Here is a 16,425-nt window from a genome sequence, read left to right as displayed (position 1 = left end):
CAACCACAACATGGAAACTTAGCACAGAAAGGTCCCCGAGCCCAGAATCCAACGATATTCTTGCTGTGAGGTGATGCATGTTTTTAGATTATGCATAAAGACAATTCTTTGCACAAGTTTAGGAGCTATAATTCTCATAAAAGTAATTTGTTACAACTGGTTGCTCTAGTGAAGGGGGGGAACTTTGTTCCCATTCCAATGGCAGTTTATGTCACATACTAGTTGTAGTTTCCTCTATATAACTGTAAGATATTATCATGGACGACATCTTTCGTGCCCCTTCACTTGTTGCTTTTGAGAAATATCTCTGTTGACTTTTTGTTCTTTCATTGTTTGAATCATCTCTCCAAGTACGAACCTGCTACTTCATCTCAGGATTAAATACAAGGCCTCCTTTGAGACTCCTAAAAATAATTCACCGTTGAGTGACATGCAGCAGGGCCAGTCACCTCCACAGCCGCTGTTTGTTTTGCTGTGGTTTTTATGTCTCACAAGATGGCGACAAAACGCCAAATATTTATAGGGGAACATCTTGTCCCAGAGCTCAGTGGCCGCATCTCTCCATTGTCATCACTAGTCAATCTGACACCAGTTCATAAAGCTGCCCGACAGATGTTTGAAAGGTCAAGGCTGCAGAGGGGATGTGCAGGGAGTGGAACGTTCATGTCTGCCTGACAGCTTTCCACTTACCCCGACGCGCAACGCCACAGTACAAAAGCAATTATCCGAGACAACAGCACGCTCATTCTGCGTTGATATTTGTACTTTAAACGCGCAAACCATCGAATAGTTGAACCCTGTGAACTACAGTCGGGTGTGCGGAGGTATGCCCGTGCTGTGAGCAGATGGGTGTGTGTGGAGGCACCGTCACGTGACGCTGCGCCCTGAGCCCTGCCCGCGCCCCGCTGCTGTCCTGCTGCTGGTATAAATCCTCCTCTGCGCCCCCACTCAGTCCTTCTCTCCGAGCCGAGCTGTCTTCAAGTCCGGGCTACACCGTAGCTTCGACTTCACTCTTCAATCATGGCTGGTATGTAACGTTTCTTTCATATTTCAAAGTCTTTGTCCTACTTTGTGCCAATCGGAAAGTTTTACGCGTTATGCGTAAAGTTGTCGTGGTTCTGACTTCATATTATCTTGTCTCTTTTGGGGTTGTTCATAATGTGCAGTTAGAGTGGGCACTTATCCAAAGCACACTCCGTTCAGCCTGTCTTCATTTGCGTTTTGTTGTCATCACTATAAATGAGAGTGTAACTCGACCACCAGCAGACAGCAACCATCATTTGTCACGTTGAAGGATAGCGCTCACATAACGCACCACCTGTCTTGTTAGTTGCACATTATTTACAGTGTTTAAACTCAACCGTGTGAGTAGGAACTTCAATAGAACTGGCTGTTACATCAGATGGCTTTAGAACACATTTTAAACCCCTATCAGGTTCCTAGATATTTCAGAACCAGAGTACTCAATCTCTACACCTGAAGTGTCATTTGGTATGATCTCAATGAAAACTGCCCTCTCGGTCAAATCTGAAGGTAGTCTTGGCTGGTTTTTTGTTAATTGATTCCTCTCATCCTGAAACTGCCTGCAGCTGCCTAGAGCTGTTTCTACCAATTGAAGAGGGGGCGTGAGAGAAAGGAGGCGTGGCACTGAGTGGAGGCACTGACACAGAACAACTTTTCCTGGCAGGCCATAGCAATGGGAGCCATTGTTCCCTGACTGGCCCGCAAACACAGACTCCAAGCTCTCTGGGTTTTCATGCACACTAATGTTATTTTTTGCTGGTCATTGGTAACACGGTAATGACTTAGCATCCAATCCAAGTGGGATTCAAGTGTTAAGCCAAACAACTGCCCCAGCTGCCAGGATGACCTCATTGGCTCAATTTATACATCTTCTCACAGGGAAGTCATTGTGCTAAACCATGACTTGGCAGGTAGCTGATAGATTTTCCTCCCTGCAGTCAGGTGGTGGGACCCAGTATAGGCACCATACTGCAAATAAAACTCACCTTAATGAGACATTTGATCTGCCTCTGGGATCCAAAGTCTGCATTTTTCCTCAAACAAACCAGAAATGTTACAGTGCGGTCGGATCATATTTTATTTTAGCCACTGGAAATGACGACTGTGTCGCAGCATGCCAAATGGTTTTCAAAAACTGTTCCCAACTCGAATGACATCAATGCACCTATGTACCAGTGTGCAAAGATTGAACTTGTCTCTCCTTTTGGGTTTAAAGATATAAAAGGTTTTAACCCTCAGAATCGATGATGATACTTACAATCATCCCCACAAAAATGCTTCTTCCATTACTTGGTTAAAGCTGTCCAGACATGAATAAATAAATCCGCTCTTTTTGCTTGACTTCACTGTCCACTGGACTGTACCTAATGCTGCTGCCAATGTTTAACTCATTGCACATAGTGTGAGACAAATTAGTGCCAGTTAGATAAATAAATATGAATACCTTGTCGAAATCACGTTTCTTTACTAGATGTGTTTGGCTCTCCTCCGTCATAAAAAAGAAGTGTAGTTTGGTACCAGTGCACACTACATTGTCTGCTTTATTTTCCTTCTTTCCAGATCAGGCCTTTGTAACGCTTGCTACAAATGACAGCTATGCTCGAGGTGCCATGGTTTTGGGCAAATCCCTCCGCAACCACAACACATCCAAGAAGCTGGTGGCACTCATTGGTCCACAGGTGTCAGATCCTTGCCAGTAAGACTTTTCTCTGCAACCAAATATCCAACATTCCTGAACTGCACCTGTTCCTGTCGGCTCTTGTTCTCCGGTCGATTCCCTCCATCATGTTGTGAACCTTCAGGTCTGTGCTGAAGAGGATCTACGATGAAGTGCGGGTGGTGGACGTGCTGGACAGCGGCGACACGGCACACCTGGCCATGATGAAGAGGCCTGACCTGGGCGTCACCTTCACCAAACTCCACTGCTGGGCCCTCACGCAATACTCCAAATGTGTTTTCATGGATGCAGACACTCTGGTGAGACAAGCAAAGCCTTCAAGCGTTCCCCCTGGAAGCCCGTCGACATTATTGTCGTCTATAAATGAGTTTGTTTGCTTGTCTGTACTTGTTTCCGTCTGCGTCTTAGGTACTTTCAAATATAGATGAGCTATTTGACAGAGAGGAACTGTCAGCTGCTCCTGACCCTGGCTGGCCCGATTGCTTCAACTCTGGCGTGTTTGTTTACCGTCCTTCTATGGAGACTTACGGCAAACTGCTTCAGCACTGTACGGAACATGGCAGCTTTGATGGTAAGCCAAGAGGGAGACATTTGTTTTTACACATTTACTATCATTTTTGTGCTCGGCTCAAAGGTAGATGGACGTAGTCACGTCCAGCATTGAGGTGGAGACAGGGCGGAGATTCCATATTGATACTGTTAAGACTTCAATTGTCTCGTGACTGTGTCCCATATGTGTGTCTTCGAGCTCCAAAACAATCCTAATTACCAAGTACTTCGTTTCATGTATTTGAACTACAGGCAACATACATTCGTGGGACATGCACAACATAATTCACTGTGATTCAAAGTGAAAATTGTAGCTGAGGTCTTACCTTTTTTTTTTTTCTTTTTTTTTTTTGTCTCCAAATCCAGTGAGAGCCTTCCTGTGTAATATCTTTTGTTTTAGACAAAATTAGGTTTTTGAAATTGCTTGACAGAAAACATGACTTAATAGGTACTTCTGCCTATGGCTGTCGGAGGGTTAGTTTATTCGAAGGGACGTTTCAACATTTCAAAATTTAAGTTTTGGAGTTGGATTGAAAGCTCAAAGTCGGTGAATCCCACCAATCGACAGCGGTTTGTTTTTACACTCTGGCTTTTGTGTAATCTGCTCATTAGTTCGATTAGTAGATGCTGCTTGATGCATTTTGTTTTTTATTTTACTCCCTCACTTGGTATTTTCCCCTCAATCTATTTATGCTAAGCTAACCAAAGGTGTTGTTTTGACCCCATACACATCTTGCTATATGTACTGTGACCCTACACCAAGATGTTGGTTTCAGACAAAAATAAATTGGTGTCACTTAAGACTAACTAAAATATTTTATTACTTGTATATTATGTAAACTGTAGTGTTTTTGGGCACAAGACTTTGAAGACATTTTGGTAACATCATGTTCTGGGTAACATGATGTCAAACCAGGCTTTTTTTTATCTTCTGCTCTTACTGAGGCTTTTATCAGGGGCACAAGGGTTTTCAGTCAGACCTTCTAGCTCTGCCGAGTTATTCTCAGGGGCTCTCGGGGGTGGGGTGAAGGTTAAATGTGAGAGGCCTCGTTTTGCACAGAGCACTGTTTGACATTCAGTGAGTCTTCGGCTTCAAGCATATACTAAAACGGAATTGTGGCTTTAGTGAACAGCTCTTCTCAGACCGGTGGCTAAAAAGATCGGCAGTCTGTGCTACTTGGTGCCGCGGCCGTCTCGTACCGCAGGTTTACCACTTTCACATTCCAGAAAAAGAACATCTTTTTAAACGGGACATAAACAGCTGTCCTGACACTCAAATCAGGCCTTTGCTATTTAAAAAAAAAAAAGCTGTTCAGTAAACATTAAACCCAGACAGGACTGTCATTCATGGCTGTGCATTCCAACCCTGGAACCTGCTAAAATACACGCCTGTCTCAAACGTCAGCCCATCTTGAGCACGTCGCTGTTCCTTCTTAAACTAATCGGTGGATCGATGCAGAACCATTTCAGTGACCGCTCCTTTACAAAGACCACGTATGAAACCTTGCCTCGCTTCAAGTGCAATGGGAACAGTGAAGGATCACAATTGGATTCCTCACTAACCCAGTCGCACCAATATACCGACGCGTCCAAATCACCAGCTTTCACCCAAAGCACCTTGAACGATGCCAACACGCAAAGAGAACGACGACAAAAACAGGATGTTGTTTATAGTTGTTGTTGTTGGAAGTGCTGGGGCTGGACACTTGTTAGTATGTCTGAAACTTTGCAACATGAAGTGACCTTCCAGCTCGCCAATAATACTGTGAAAGGGATTCCACCAGGAGGGGTTCATGGGAAAAACCAATTAGTTTGTTTGGTGTGAGCCAACTCTTTCAGAGTGCCGACTTGTTCTGGCTGCCACAAGTGTCAGGAATTTATCATCACACAATTGTATTAAGAATACAAATGGCACAATTTTAAGAAAAGACTTGATCTGTCAATTAATACTGACTTTTTCTTTTTTTTTTTTTTTGCAACAACTTCAAATGTGACGTTAGCGTCTGCATACTCGACGACATGCTAATGGGTAAAGCGTCTTATTTATAGCCCTGGATAGTCTGTTCATGTGCACTGGGGTATGAGTTGAGGTTTCTTTGACCTTTAGCATTTCCCTTCCACTCTACTACATGCAATACATCGCCTGTGTGTCTTCCCGCAGCTTATCTCGTGATATTGGGGGGGGGTGAAAGTGCCGTGAAAAGAGAAAAATCCTTGAACCCTGGAGGGGTCTATCTCTGCATCTGTGGATTCAGTGTCGTCCCATGCCAAAACAAACTGGCACAGTTTTAGATGCACATTCTTGCTGAGCCCTGCTCATCCACTCAAAATGAATTCACTTGGCCCCATATTAAGTTTTGAAATCCCTAGAGGAGGATGAGGGCTCGGACAAACGGCCGCAGCGATGCGTGTTATTTTAAACTGCAGCGGTCTGTGGTTTCATCGACGTACAGTCCTCAAGTTCTATTAACGCCCAGGTTCTCCTCTTGTGCCAGTTTCTTCACTTCTTATGTGACTAGTAGGTGAAGCAACTCCAGGAACCAGACGTCAGTGAGCTTGTGTTTTTCGTCAACTTGGAAAGTCGGTCACTTGCGGATCCAATGACGTAACACGGGAGCTTTTCAATAAGTGGCTGTATATTTTAAGATTTACTGACCTTCTTAAAGTCCTATGTATCCCTGCACCCCCAGACGGTCTCTCTCGCTCAGATTATGTAAGCACTTACCCGGTTCTAAATTAGCCAACATCACAAAGGGCGAGTGGCTGTCCAAAGCCTCCCTTTGGAGCACGAGGACCTGGGGCTACTCGAGTGCATGCTTTACAGCGCCCCCTCGCTCAGAAGGCAATGCTAATTTACATCATCCGTTCAGAGAAAGAGAGAATTTTTTGGAAATACTGGTATCGGTGTGATAGAAGATGTAATCTTACCCTGAACAAGTTAACATATTTGTTGGGGAACCAATTTTATTCAGGTAATATTTAAAAAACAATATGAGGCGGATTTATCGGAAAATGCTAGCGACTACAAAATGACTCATTTCAAATGTTGGAGGATTTATTTACTCCTCACTATTGATAAAGTGAGTTTGCTTCTCCATGTTGCTCCGGCCAACAATTCTTTTCCAATAATTTTCTGAAATGTTGTGAACAAATTAGGTTCTCTTACTTTTTTTCCTTTTTTTTTTTTTTTAACGGGGGTGCGATTGGTAGGATGCGGTTCAATGAAGTGCCACTAAATCCATTAAACTATACGAGATAAGTCTTTACAAAACTAACATGCAGGACTATATGGAAAGACTACACTGTCAGATACATGTTGAGTGATATACTATTAAACTTTTGGTGTTTTTCACTATGCAAGCGAGCAATCAAATCACTTGGCTTCACTAATTGACTGAAATATGAAAAATACCCCGGCAAAAAGAGTGAAATCAAGCTTTTCCTGCAGTCTGGCATCACGCTGCAGTTTGTCCGAGATCAATGAACAGATAGGAGGCTGTAAATCTTTGCCAGATGAATGTATGTGTGGGGTATATATATATATATATATATATATGTTTGATATGTTTCCCACACCAAAGAGTTGGGTGTCGACAGTAAAACGGATCTTACAAGAATGTCCTGTACATCGTGGCTCTTTAACCTTTTGTGCCGATACTGTGAGGTTGGGACAAATCTACGCTGTGCACATGCTTTGCTTGTGGTGACGTGATTTACAAGCAAACTACAAGCCTTGTACAAATCCAATGACTTTTACCTTTAACGATGACGAGTCACGCGGGAAGACCGTGTTGGATGTTCGACACGTGAGGGGAAACATGGCTGCCGCTGCCCGCTGAGACTTCCGCCTCGGCAGACTGAAGAGTGGGTGGGAAAACTTCTCTGGAGGCAGAAGTGTACCTATCATCACGCAGAGCACCAAAATACTCCAAATGGAATAAAACAGTTTAGGAATGAGGAAGCATTAGAGTTAAAATGTTAGATGTCGCAATACATCTGTGTCATTACGCGGTTTCTTTTGCAGGAGGAGACCAAGGGGTTCTGAATGGCTACTTCAGTGATTGGGCAACGACTGACATATCAAAACATCTCCCCTTCATCTACAACCTCAGCAGCGTGGCCATCTACACCTATCTTCCAGCATTCAAACAGTAAGTCAGCCACACTCCTTCGGGAGTTACGGAAACTGTTTAAATCACCGTTGTGACTTGAGCATCGCGGCAAACTCCAGCGGTCGGTCAATGCGACTGAAACCCTCGTGTATTGGAGGCAAAGCCAAGACGTACCGTAAGCAGACACTCACTCACATGAACAACCACTCACATTGTGACATGACATCGGGTTACGCGCGAGACGAGTGGCGAGATTCCAGCAGCTGAGCCTCCCCCCGAGAGTGTCACCGAGCAGGCCTCAGCTCTGGGTTGGATATCCCCCCCCGAGCTCCCAACAGCCGATGCAAATCCTAAAATAGAGCGCGGTATTTCAAGGCCTTTTATGTTTGCCTCCCGGACTGGACTGGTCATTGTGTGCCATGTTCCTTGTTGCATGTTTTCGTCCACACGTCTCTCCTCATGGTAACGAGGCTCTGAGGATTTGGTATTTCCTGGCATCGGAATCGGACTGACAGGGAAGATAAACATGTCTTTCGTTGTTGCTAGTTTGTCAGCGATGGTGCTTAGAGGCCTGGCAAATAAAACAAAACGCACTCTGCGGGAGCCGATTCCGATTTATTTGTGTACACATGCAGACTGCCAATGCTGGGGGGAAAAAGCAAAACAAAACAACTATACTAGTGACGATTGTTTTGCAGCTTCTCGCAGTATGAATATTTCAATAATCTACACCTACATTAAACCTACTTGTCATGTATACTTTGAACTATCAGAAATGTTTTTCTTGGTTTAATGTTGGTAAAAGAGCTTAAATCCTCAATAATACCATTTTAGTTTAATAGGGTTTGATCATAATAATAATAATGTATTAGTTTATTCACAATTTAATGTTTTGAATAAAAAAATGAGAACGAATGAAATTAGGTTAAAATTTGATATACAACTTAAATGTATAAAAAATATTTTAAAGTAAAATGGTCCAAAGCAAAGTAGTAGAATGCAGTTAGTTATTTTTTTTTTTTGTCTCAGTTCCACTAACTAATACAGTCGTCGTCGCCTCTCAGTCAAACTAATGCTTAGAAAACATTTCGTGAAGACTCCTTTTTTTTTTTTTTTTTTTTTTTTTTTTATGTATTGATTTCCAATTTAACCATTTACTCAGCTGCTCAACTCGACTATGGTTTCTCCTCCCCGTCAGGTACGGTGGCAATGCCAAGGTGGTCCACTTCCTGGGGAAGACCAAGCCGTGGAGTTACACGTTTGAGCCCAGAAGCAAACAGATTTCGGGGAACGTGCAAGATGCCACCTCACATCCCACCTTCCTGCTGGACTGGTGGATGCTGTACTCCAGTGCTGTGGTGCCCATGCTCCAACAGCAGTATGGAGACCAGCCGTTCGACTCCGGATGTGTGGAGGTACGTTGGAAGGTTAACGCTTGTATTAACCTTGTGCAATATGCCTGATTTTTTTTGTTTTTTTAAAAACAATGAGTCTTTTTCCAGCAGGTGGTGAGTAAAGATACAGATCTTACAGGCATTTTTTTCTTTTGGGTGGATTTGTCCACTTTTTATAATATTCGATGGCATTAGCCCAGTTAATTTACAAAAAGCTCCAAAAAAAATGTCTGATCGAAATGCCTCCTTTTAGCACTAACTTTTGTCTGTTTCCAACTTTCCTAACCATCAATATGCCAACTGTACTTTCCTATCAATCGCTGCTTAAAACACAATGTGTTGATGGTCGGTAAAGGAAAACGGTGCTTGTAAGTACAGTAGTCTGTAGATTATGTGATTCTCTCAGTCGGTGTAACCTCTTCTGTCTTCCTATTCACCTCACCAAGTTCCAGTTCAGTGAAATGATCATTTTTGAGAGTGAACAGGTACGGAGAAGATGACGACATTGCTTGTACGGCGTAGTCTCAACCGGTAGTTTGTAGCCATTCCCGCTCTTCATTTAAACTCCCCGAGCTTTGGTTTGCGTGCGCCTGCCTGTTGCCGTTAATCTGGAAAGGCTACGTTTGGCGAGCTTAGTGCTTTTCAAAAAGCGGTTTTTCATCCAATTAATTTTTTTTGTTTGTCCTTCCTGCTTTCATTGTCTCCCTCATTCTCAGAGCTTTTCATATCAAGCCGAACCCCAGATGTCCTCCGAGGAGCGGAAGCAGAAATGGGAGCAAGGACAGGCCGACTACATGGGAATGGACTCATTTGATAACATCAAGCGGAAGCTTGACACTTTCCTCAAATGAAGAGATGACGCATATAAAATGAGCACTTGCAGTTTATATATACAAACAAACAAAAACAAAAAAAAAAAACTGTCGCCACACACCTTTCGAGAAAATGCTGTAAAACAAAATGGCGGTTTTGGTTTCGGTGCGTCTCTCGACTGAAGACGGATCTCTCCCTTCACCAGCACCGACGCAATCTCACTCCAAAGAAAGTGCAATTTAAAAATGAAAAGATTACTCAAATATATATTAAAAAAAAAAACTTTAATCTATGCAACATGGTCATTATTCACTTAACCCTGATACAGGTTCTGTTACACTGTGAAAAAAAAAAATCTGAAACTGTTTGCCGACAAATGTTCTTAAAGTACTGCAATATTTTCATATGGGCTCTTTTTGACACGACGACATGAGTTCAACTGGGCCTTTTCTATCAGCGTGAATATAATCTGCAATGATTTTTGTGTACATTCTTCAATTTTCTTTTTTTTTTTTTTTTACCATGAGGTCACCGAACGGTCTGCTTATTGTTCTCGTCCCTCTAAAGTCGGATAGCTCTTGTTTGTGACTAAAAACTGCTTTTGTTTAACATAGATATAAACAAATGTTTACAGCACTTCTAAAAGGCCACATGGTCATTTACATGTACACTGAGTGCCTTAGTGTGTTGCTCTCTCTTTCTCTCTCTCTCTGCTGCCATCATCCTGTCGGTTTCTGACCAGCAGCTTCCTCATTGGTGATCAGACTGGGATGTTGGCTGTAACACCCAAAACCTTTTTTTTTTTTTTTTCCTGGAAACATTAAAAACCTCAAGTTTGGGATTTGCTTTGGTGTTTTTTCTTTCTTTAAAACCATATGTGAATAGTGAGTGTTTGGGGGAAAAAAACCTGCTTATTCCATATAAAAAAAATGGAATTGATATCTGCATTTTTTTATTTTTTTTTATTCTAACTTGGGGGATTCAGACAGTGTGTGAAAATACACGTACTATGGAATGAATTGCCAAGCAGAGGAGTCTTGAACTATGCAATCTCTCGAAAAGCGGATTACTCCTATCCCAAATATGATTTGTAGACCTCCACACAAAAAAATGTATCCATCCCAGTCATCCAACACGGTGCAAACACAGAAGACTGTAGCACCTGCAGAAAGACCAAGTGCATAAAGGGAAAACATGCACACGTCATGCTATGAGACAAAAAACAAAAAAAAAGCCGGTTACATATTTTTTTCAATGTTTGACTGTGTATCCTTGTTTCCAGGTATAAAAGTCGTCAGGGTTAGCTTTCATATATCACCTCGTAACAAGTCCTACCAAGAGCCTAAAGTTGCTTTCCTTCCCAAAGTAATTTCCTCTCTGGGTGCCAGGATTTTTAGGAAAGCGCGATTTTGATTATTTAAATCCCTTCAAAATTATGATAAGAAAAAGTTGATTCACTCTGGGCCAAGTTTATGGAGAGCTGAGGGTTACAAGCTATATTTACCTCCGCAGTGATCACTTAACACCAGGCACTTTTCTTGAGCTTAATTAGAGAGGACAGAGATTTATGGATCGTCTGTTGTTGGGTGGAACCTATGAGGCCTCTTCTTCCCAACACTGCGGTAGAAACCTACCAATTACTTGAAGTTAACATTTGATAAATATTGCAGACAGGTCCCCATCTTAAGGCACCAAGGGAAGCACATGATTTCAAACTTATGGTACATACTGGCTGTAAACCATTCTCACCACACAGCAAGAATACTACTGGTCTGATTGGGAGTTTGCATCTTCTCCCTGTGTGTGTTTGCCTTGTGATGGACTGCTAGCGACCTGTCCAGGGTGTATACACCATCCAGATTTACTCCAGCCTTGAGCGACTTTAAAACGTTGCAAAAAAAAAAAAATGGACATTTTAAACATTTAAAATTGTTCTGAGGTTTGATTGCATCACACAGGAGAGATAATCAGGAGAGAATTTGGGTGCAATTCTTCCTAATTCGTTTAAAAAAAGATTAAAAACAAGATAAAATAAGAATAAACGAATATAAAAAGTATTACACATATATACAGATATGAGATTTAACAGGTGCTCCACACAGCTATATCACTCTTTTAAAAAAAACATTGCTAAAATATGTCAACATTTTGGCCTGTCGTTACTTTGAGGCCATTATGGACAGATCAGGTAAAGAAATATCAGCTTCATGTGGCTTCATGTCAGCACCTTGTGATTATATCCACGGTAAAAATAACCTTTAATCTCATAATACACTTGTGTGTTGTCAGCTGCGATGCGATGCTTTTTGCGAGCCGTCAAGTCACATTTTGCCAAGATCACAAAGGCTGTTAAAAATGTCACGATGATGATGACCTGATTGCCTTTCCACGCGCTAAACTCAAACATCTGCTTTTTTGTTTGTTTTTACTGGGAATTCAGTGGGTTGCTTTCATTTTTCTGTTGGTTGTTTTATGTGTTTTCTTGACCCTCACTGTCTCCATCAAACATCAGGGCGTGTTTTGGAGTTGCAGACAGAGTATTTTTGATGAAATGAAGAGGATTTCTAAGGTGTGCGACACCAGCATGAGCTGTTCTTGTCTTATAAAGCATGGTGTTGGTCCGATGCATGACGCAGCCTCATCACCACCAGAGTAACTCTTTATAGGGCACATATTGAATTTCCTTTGAATATTTGAGGCCTTTTTCACTTTTTAGGCTTTAATCAGAATTGTCACACCTGTTCTGTATCTACAAACATCTGTAAAAGAAAGCTTAAACACTATTGAATTCTTTATTTGACTTGGGTTAGTTCGGGAGCTACATTAATCTCAGCTGCTCTCACAGGGGCACAAACTGTATAAAGATAATCACTAAGGATTCTCAGACAAATAATTGACCTTTTATAATATTTTTTATACAATCAAACCTGAGGTAAGAAAAGCTAGGATGTTTTTAGTGAATAAGAATTTACCATCATTGTTCCTTCTAACTTAAATAACATAAGTGAGAATACTGAATCATCACAGCCAAAACAAGAATACTGGCCCTTATGAAAGATTCCCATGATGGAATCTGGGTGAAAAAAAGATATTCCAAAATAAACAACAATGAAAGAGTGTTGGCTTATTTAATTCACTGGAGTTATTGACATGAATCGTAACGATCAGACTTAACTGTGTGACGGCTTTTCCCGACATTGGGCCTATGGAGATTATGCAACCCTGATAATCACCGAAGTGCACGTTTTTCTTTTGGTTTTAGTGCCTAAAAATACTTGACAGTTCTGAAAATATTGGCATATAATAAATGTTTGCACGTTTACGATTCTTGGTGGATATGCAAATTTCTCCACATGCGAGATAAATAAAGGGATATCTTATATCTTATATCTTATATCTTATAAACGCATGAGTAGATATTAATACATTTGTGCTTTGGGATTTGCTCTTCCAAATAACAGTGCTTTTTCTCTTGCCTCTAATTCCCAGTAGCTGTCTTCTTTGGAGTCTGTAGGGTTACAGCTGATGGGCAAAATATGGTCACGTGCAGAGCAGGAATGCACAGTGCATTGAAACACAAGTTATGACAGTTAAAGTTGGTCTTTTGCAATGTTGATTAAAACATTGCAAGAAAAGTTTAAGTTTTACTCAAACTTAACTCCTCCTAAAGGCCGAATAGGACCATCTGGCAGACCAGGTTTGTCCGCCTGGCCATATGTTTCACTCACCTGATATAGAAGTTAGCGTTGTCATTATGGGCAGGGAATTGACGAGCATGAGAAACAATGCGTGTCGTGGAATACTAACACTTTAAATCAAGCTCCCCTTTTAAAAATGACATTGCCTGACCTCTTTCTTTCCTGGGTGAATGAAATAAACCAAGTCAAGTCTCCTTGACTCCTATGCCAGGATGTCTTGTTGATGAGCCACAAACAACCCAAATTGATATCAAGTGATTCAGACCAGTTAAATGACTGAAAGATAATGTGGAAAAACAACTGTTTCCCTTTTTGAAGGTATAGAAGGATTATGTTAATGTCTACATTTAATTAAATCTCTTCACAGAATAAAAAATAATTCAACATTAATGTGTTAACTGAAGCCTCCTTTTCAAAAATACATTCAAATGTAAAAAAAACAACATTTGTTTGCAGATCCTGTTTTGTCTTTGAATATAGTTTGTTTTTATTCAAAAGTGTGAAATAAACTAAAATTAATGGACGTTGTGCTTCTTTCAGCAAATCTAATGAAACAGGTGACCTTTGATCACTGATGATCATCTCATGTCTCAGTGTTTAGGAAGGGAGACACTTCTGTACAGGAGCTGAAGTGTGACTATGACTCTGCTGCTACCCTTCTCACCTAAAGATATATTTAATCCTCTCACAGATTTGTCCCCAAGATGAGGACAAGTGTGAAAAATCTGAGGGTTTATTTTTTTTCAAATAACAATGAATACAACAATTTATACACACATGTTGGTTTGTCAACACCCTTCAGGGACACGTTATTGACTTACAGTTATTTCATGCTGACTGAAGTCAACCATAACCTGCCTGCCAAACTCCAGCCTGGATCACACCCCGGCGCTTTTTATTGACTTACTTTCCCAAAACTCCACCAATAAGAACTACGACTTAGCAATCCCTATTGTTTATCTGACCTAAAAAAAAAGCAGATTTTACTTTTTTTTTTAATCATTTTTGTCTGCACAATGGCCTAAAATATATAACCTCACACACACTGTTTTATAAAGAAGCCTGCTTCTGACAAACATGAACCTGAATCACAAAAAAAATGATTTCTGACTTTTCTCCTCAAACACACACACACACACACACACACACACACACACACACACACACACACACACACACACACACACACACACACACACACACACACACACACACAGACTTCATTTGACTTCATTCATCCTTCCTCTCTCTCTCTCCTGCCTCTCCCTCCTCTAGGTCTCTGGTTCCTCTTTTTCCTGTGTCTTCATGGCCTCTTTTCTGGCTTCCTCCTCTGCCTCTCTCGCGTTGACCTTCTCAGCGATGCGCTGATAGACCTGGAGGTATTCACGCTCAACAGGGTTCATATTCGCCTTCCTCTCTCTACCTTGCATCTCCTGCCTCTCTCTCTCCTGCCTCTCCCTCCTCTCACTCTCCGGTCGGTCTTTTTCCTGTGTCTTCATGGCCTCTTTTCTGGCTTCCTCCTCTGCCTCTCTTGCATTGACCTTCTCAGCGATGCGCTGATAGACCTGGAGGTTTTCACGCTCAACAGGGTTCATATTCGCCTTCCTCGCTCTCTCCTGCATCTCCTTCCTCTCTCTCTCCTGCCTCTCCCTCCTGTCACTCTCCGGTCTGTCTTTTTCCTGAGTTTTTGTGGCCTCTTTTCTGGCTTCCTCCTCTGCCTCTCTCGCATTGACCTTCTCAGCAATGCGGTGATAGACCTGAAGGTTTTCACGCTCAACAGGGTTCATATTCGCCTTCCTCGCTCTCTCCTGCATCTCCTTCCTCTCTCTCTCCTGCCTCTCCCTCCTCTCACTCTCCGGTCTGTCTTTTTCCTGAGTTTTTGTGGCCTCTTTTCTGGCTTCCTCCTCTGCCTCTCTCGCATTGACCTTCTCAGCAATGCGCTGATAGACCTGGAGGTTTTCACGCTCAAAAGAGTTCATATTCGCCTTCCTCACTCTCTCCTGCATCTCCTTCCTCTCTCTCTCCTGCCTCTCCCTCCTCTCACTCTCCGGTCTGTCTTTTTCCTGAGTTTTTGTGGCCTCTTTTCTGGCTTCCTCCTCTGCCTCTCTCGCATTGACCTTCTCAGCAATGCGCTGATAGACCTGGAGGTTTTCACGCTCAACAGGGTTCATATTCGCCTTCCTCGCTCTCTCCTGCATCTCCTTCCTCTCTCTCTCCTGCCTCTCTTTCCTCTCACTCTCCAGTCTGTCTTTTTCCTGTGTCTTCATGGCCTCTTTTCTGGCTTCCTCCTCTGCCTCTCTCGCATTGACCTTCTCAGCGATGCGCTGATAGACCTGGAGGTATTCACGCTCAACAGGGTTCATATTCGCCTTCCTCTCTCTACCTTGCATCTCCTGCCTCTCTCTCTCCTGCCTCTCCCTCCTCTCACTCTCCGGTCGGTCTTTTTCCTGTGTCTTCATGGCCTCTTTTCTGGCTTCCTCCTCTGCCTCTCTTGCATTGACCTTCTCAGCGATGCGCTGATAGACCTGGAGGTTTTCACGCTCAACAGGGTTCATATTCGCCTTCCTCGCTCTCTCCTGCATCTCCTTCCTCTCTCTCTCCTGCCTCTCCCTCCTGTCACTCTCCGGTCTGTCTTTTTCCTGAGTTTTTGTGGCCTCTTTTCTGGCTTCCTCCTCTGCCTCTCTCGCATTGACCTTCTCAGCAATGCGGTGATAGACCTGAAGGTATTCACGCTCAACAGGGTTCATATTCGCCTTCCTCTCTCTCTCTTGCATCTCCTTCCTCTCTCTCTCCTGCCTCTCCCTCCTCTCACTCTCCGGTCGGTCTTTTTCCTGTGTCTTCATGGCCTCTTTTCTGGCTTCCTCCTCTGCCTCTCTCGCATTGACCTTCTCAGCGATGCGCTGATAGACCTGGAGGTTTTCACGCTCAACAGGGTTCATATTCGCCTTCCTCGCTCTCTCCTGCATCTCCTTCCTCTCTCTCTCCTGCCTCTCCCTCCTCTCACTCTCCGGTCTTTCTTTTTCCTGAGTCTTTGTGGCCTCTTTTCTGGCTTCCTCCTCTGCCTCTCTCGCATTGACCTTCTCAGCAATGCGCTGATAGACCTGGAGGTTTTCACGCTCAAAAGAGTTCATATTCGCCTTCCTCACTCTCTCCTGCAT

The 16,425-nt window shown here is 42.6% G+C and overlaps 1 protein-coding gene across 2 annotated transcripts; it reads left to right on the top strand.

Moving 5' to 3' along the window:
* Nucleotides 1-626: 626 nt before the first annotated feature.
* LOC308125823 (glycogenin-1-like) lies at nt 627-10,408 on the top strand. Of its 2 annotated transcripts, XM_080489825.1 has the most exons (8): nt 707-1,027; nt 2,584-2,719; nt 2,826-3,000; nt 3,110-3,272; nt 7,275-7,401; nt 8,561-8,777; nt 9,203-9,241; nt 9,473-10,408. In XM_080489825.1, exons 1-8 carry the CDS (start codon nt 1,021-1,023, stop codon nt 9,605-9,607), a joined length of 999 nt encoding a protein of 332 aa, XP_080345951.1. In that variant the 5' UTR covers nt 707-1,020; the 3' UTR covers nt 9,608-10,408. The 2 variants fall into 2 exon arrangements, with proteins under 2 accessions (XP_080345952.1, XP_080345951.1); XM_080489826.1 differs by lacking the exon at nt 9,203-9,241 and having other exon boundaries at nt 627-1,027.
* Nucleotides 10,409-16,425: the final 6,017 nt, after the last annotated feature.

The sequence above is a fragment of the Lipophrys pholis genome (assembly GCF_963383615.2).
Source record: "Lipophrys pholis genome assembly, chromosome: 20".
In the NCBI taxonomy this organism is placed as follows: domain Eukaryota; kingdom Metazoa; phylum Chordata; class Actinopteri; order Blenniiformes; family Blenniidae; genus Lipophrys; species Lipophrys pholis.
The sequence above is the reverse complement of the archived record's forward strand: the minus strand, read 5'-3'. Positions and strand labels throughout refer to the sequence as shown.

Bases quoted from the DNA above. Each gene is read 5' to 3' on its own strand.
- LOC308125823 (XM_080489825.1), top strand. The intron at 3,001-3,109 runs GTGAGACAAGCA...TCTGCGTCTTAG, and splicing joins TCATGGATGCAGACACTCTG to GTACTTTCAAATATAGATGA. The intron at 7,402-8,560 runs GTAAGTCAGCCA...CCTCCCCGTCAG, and splicing joins TATCTTCCAGCATTCAAACA to GTACGGTGGCAATGCCAAGG.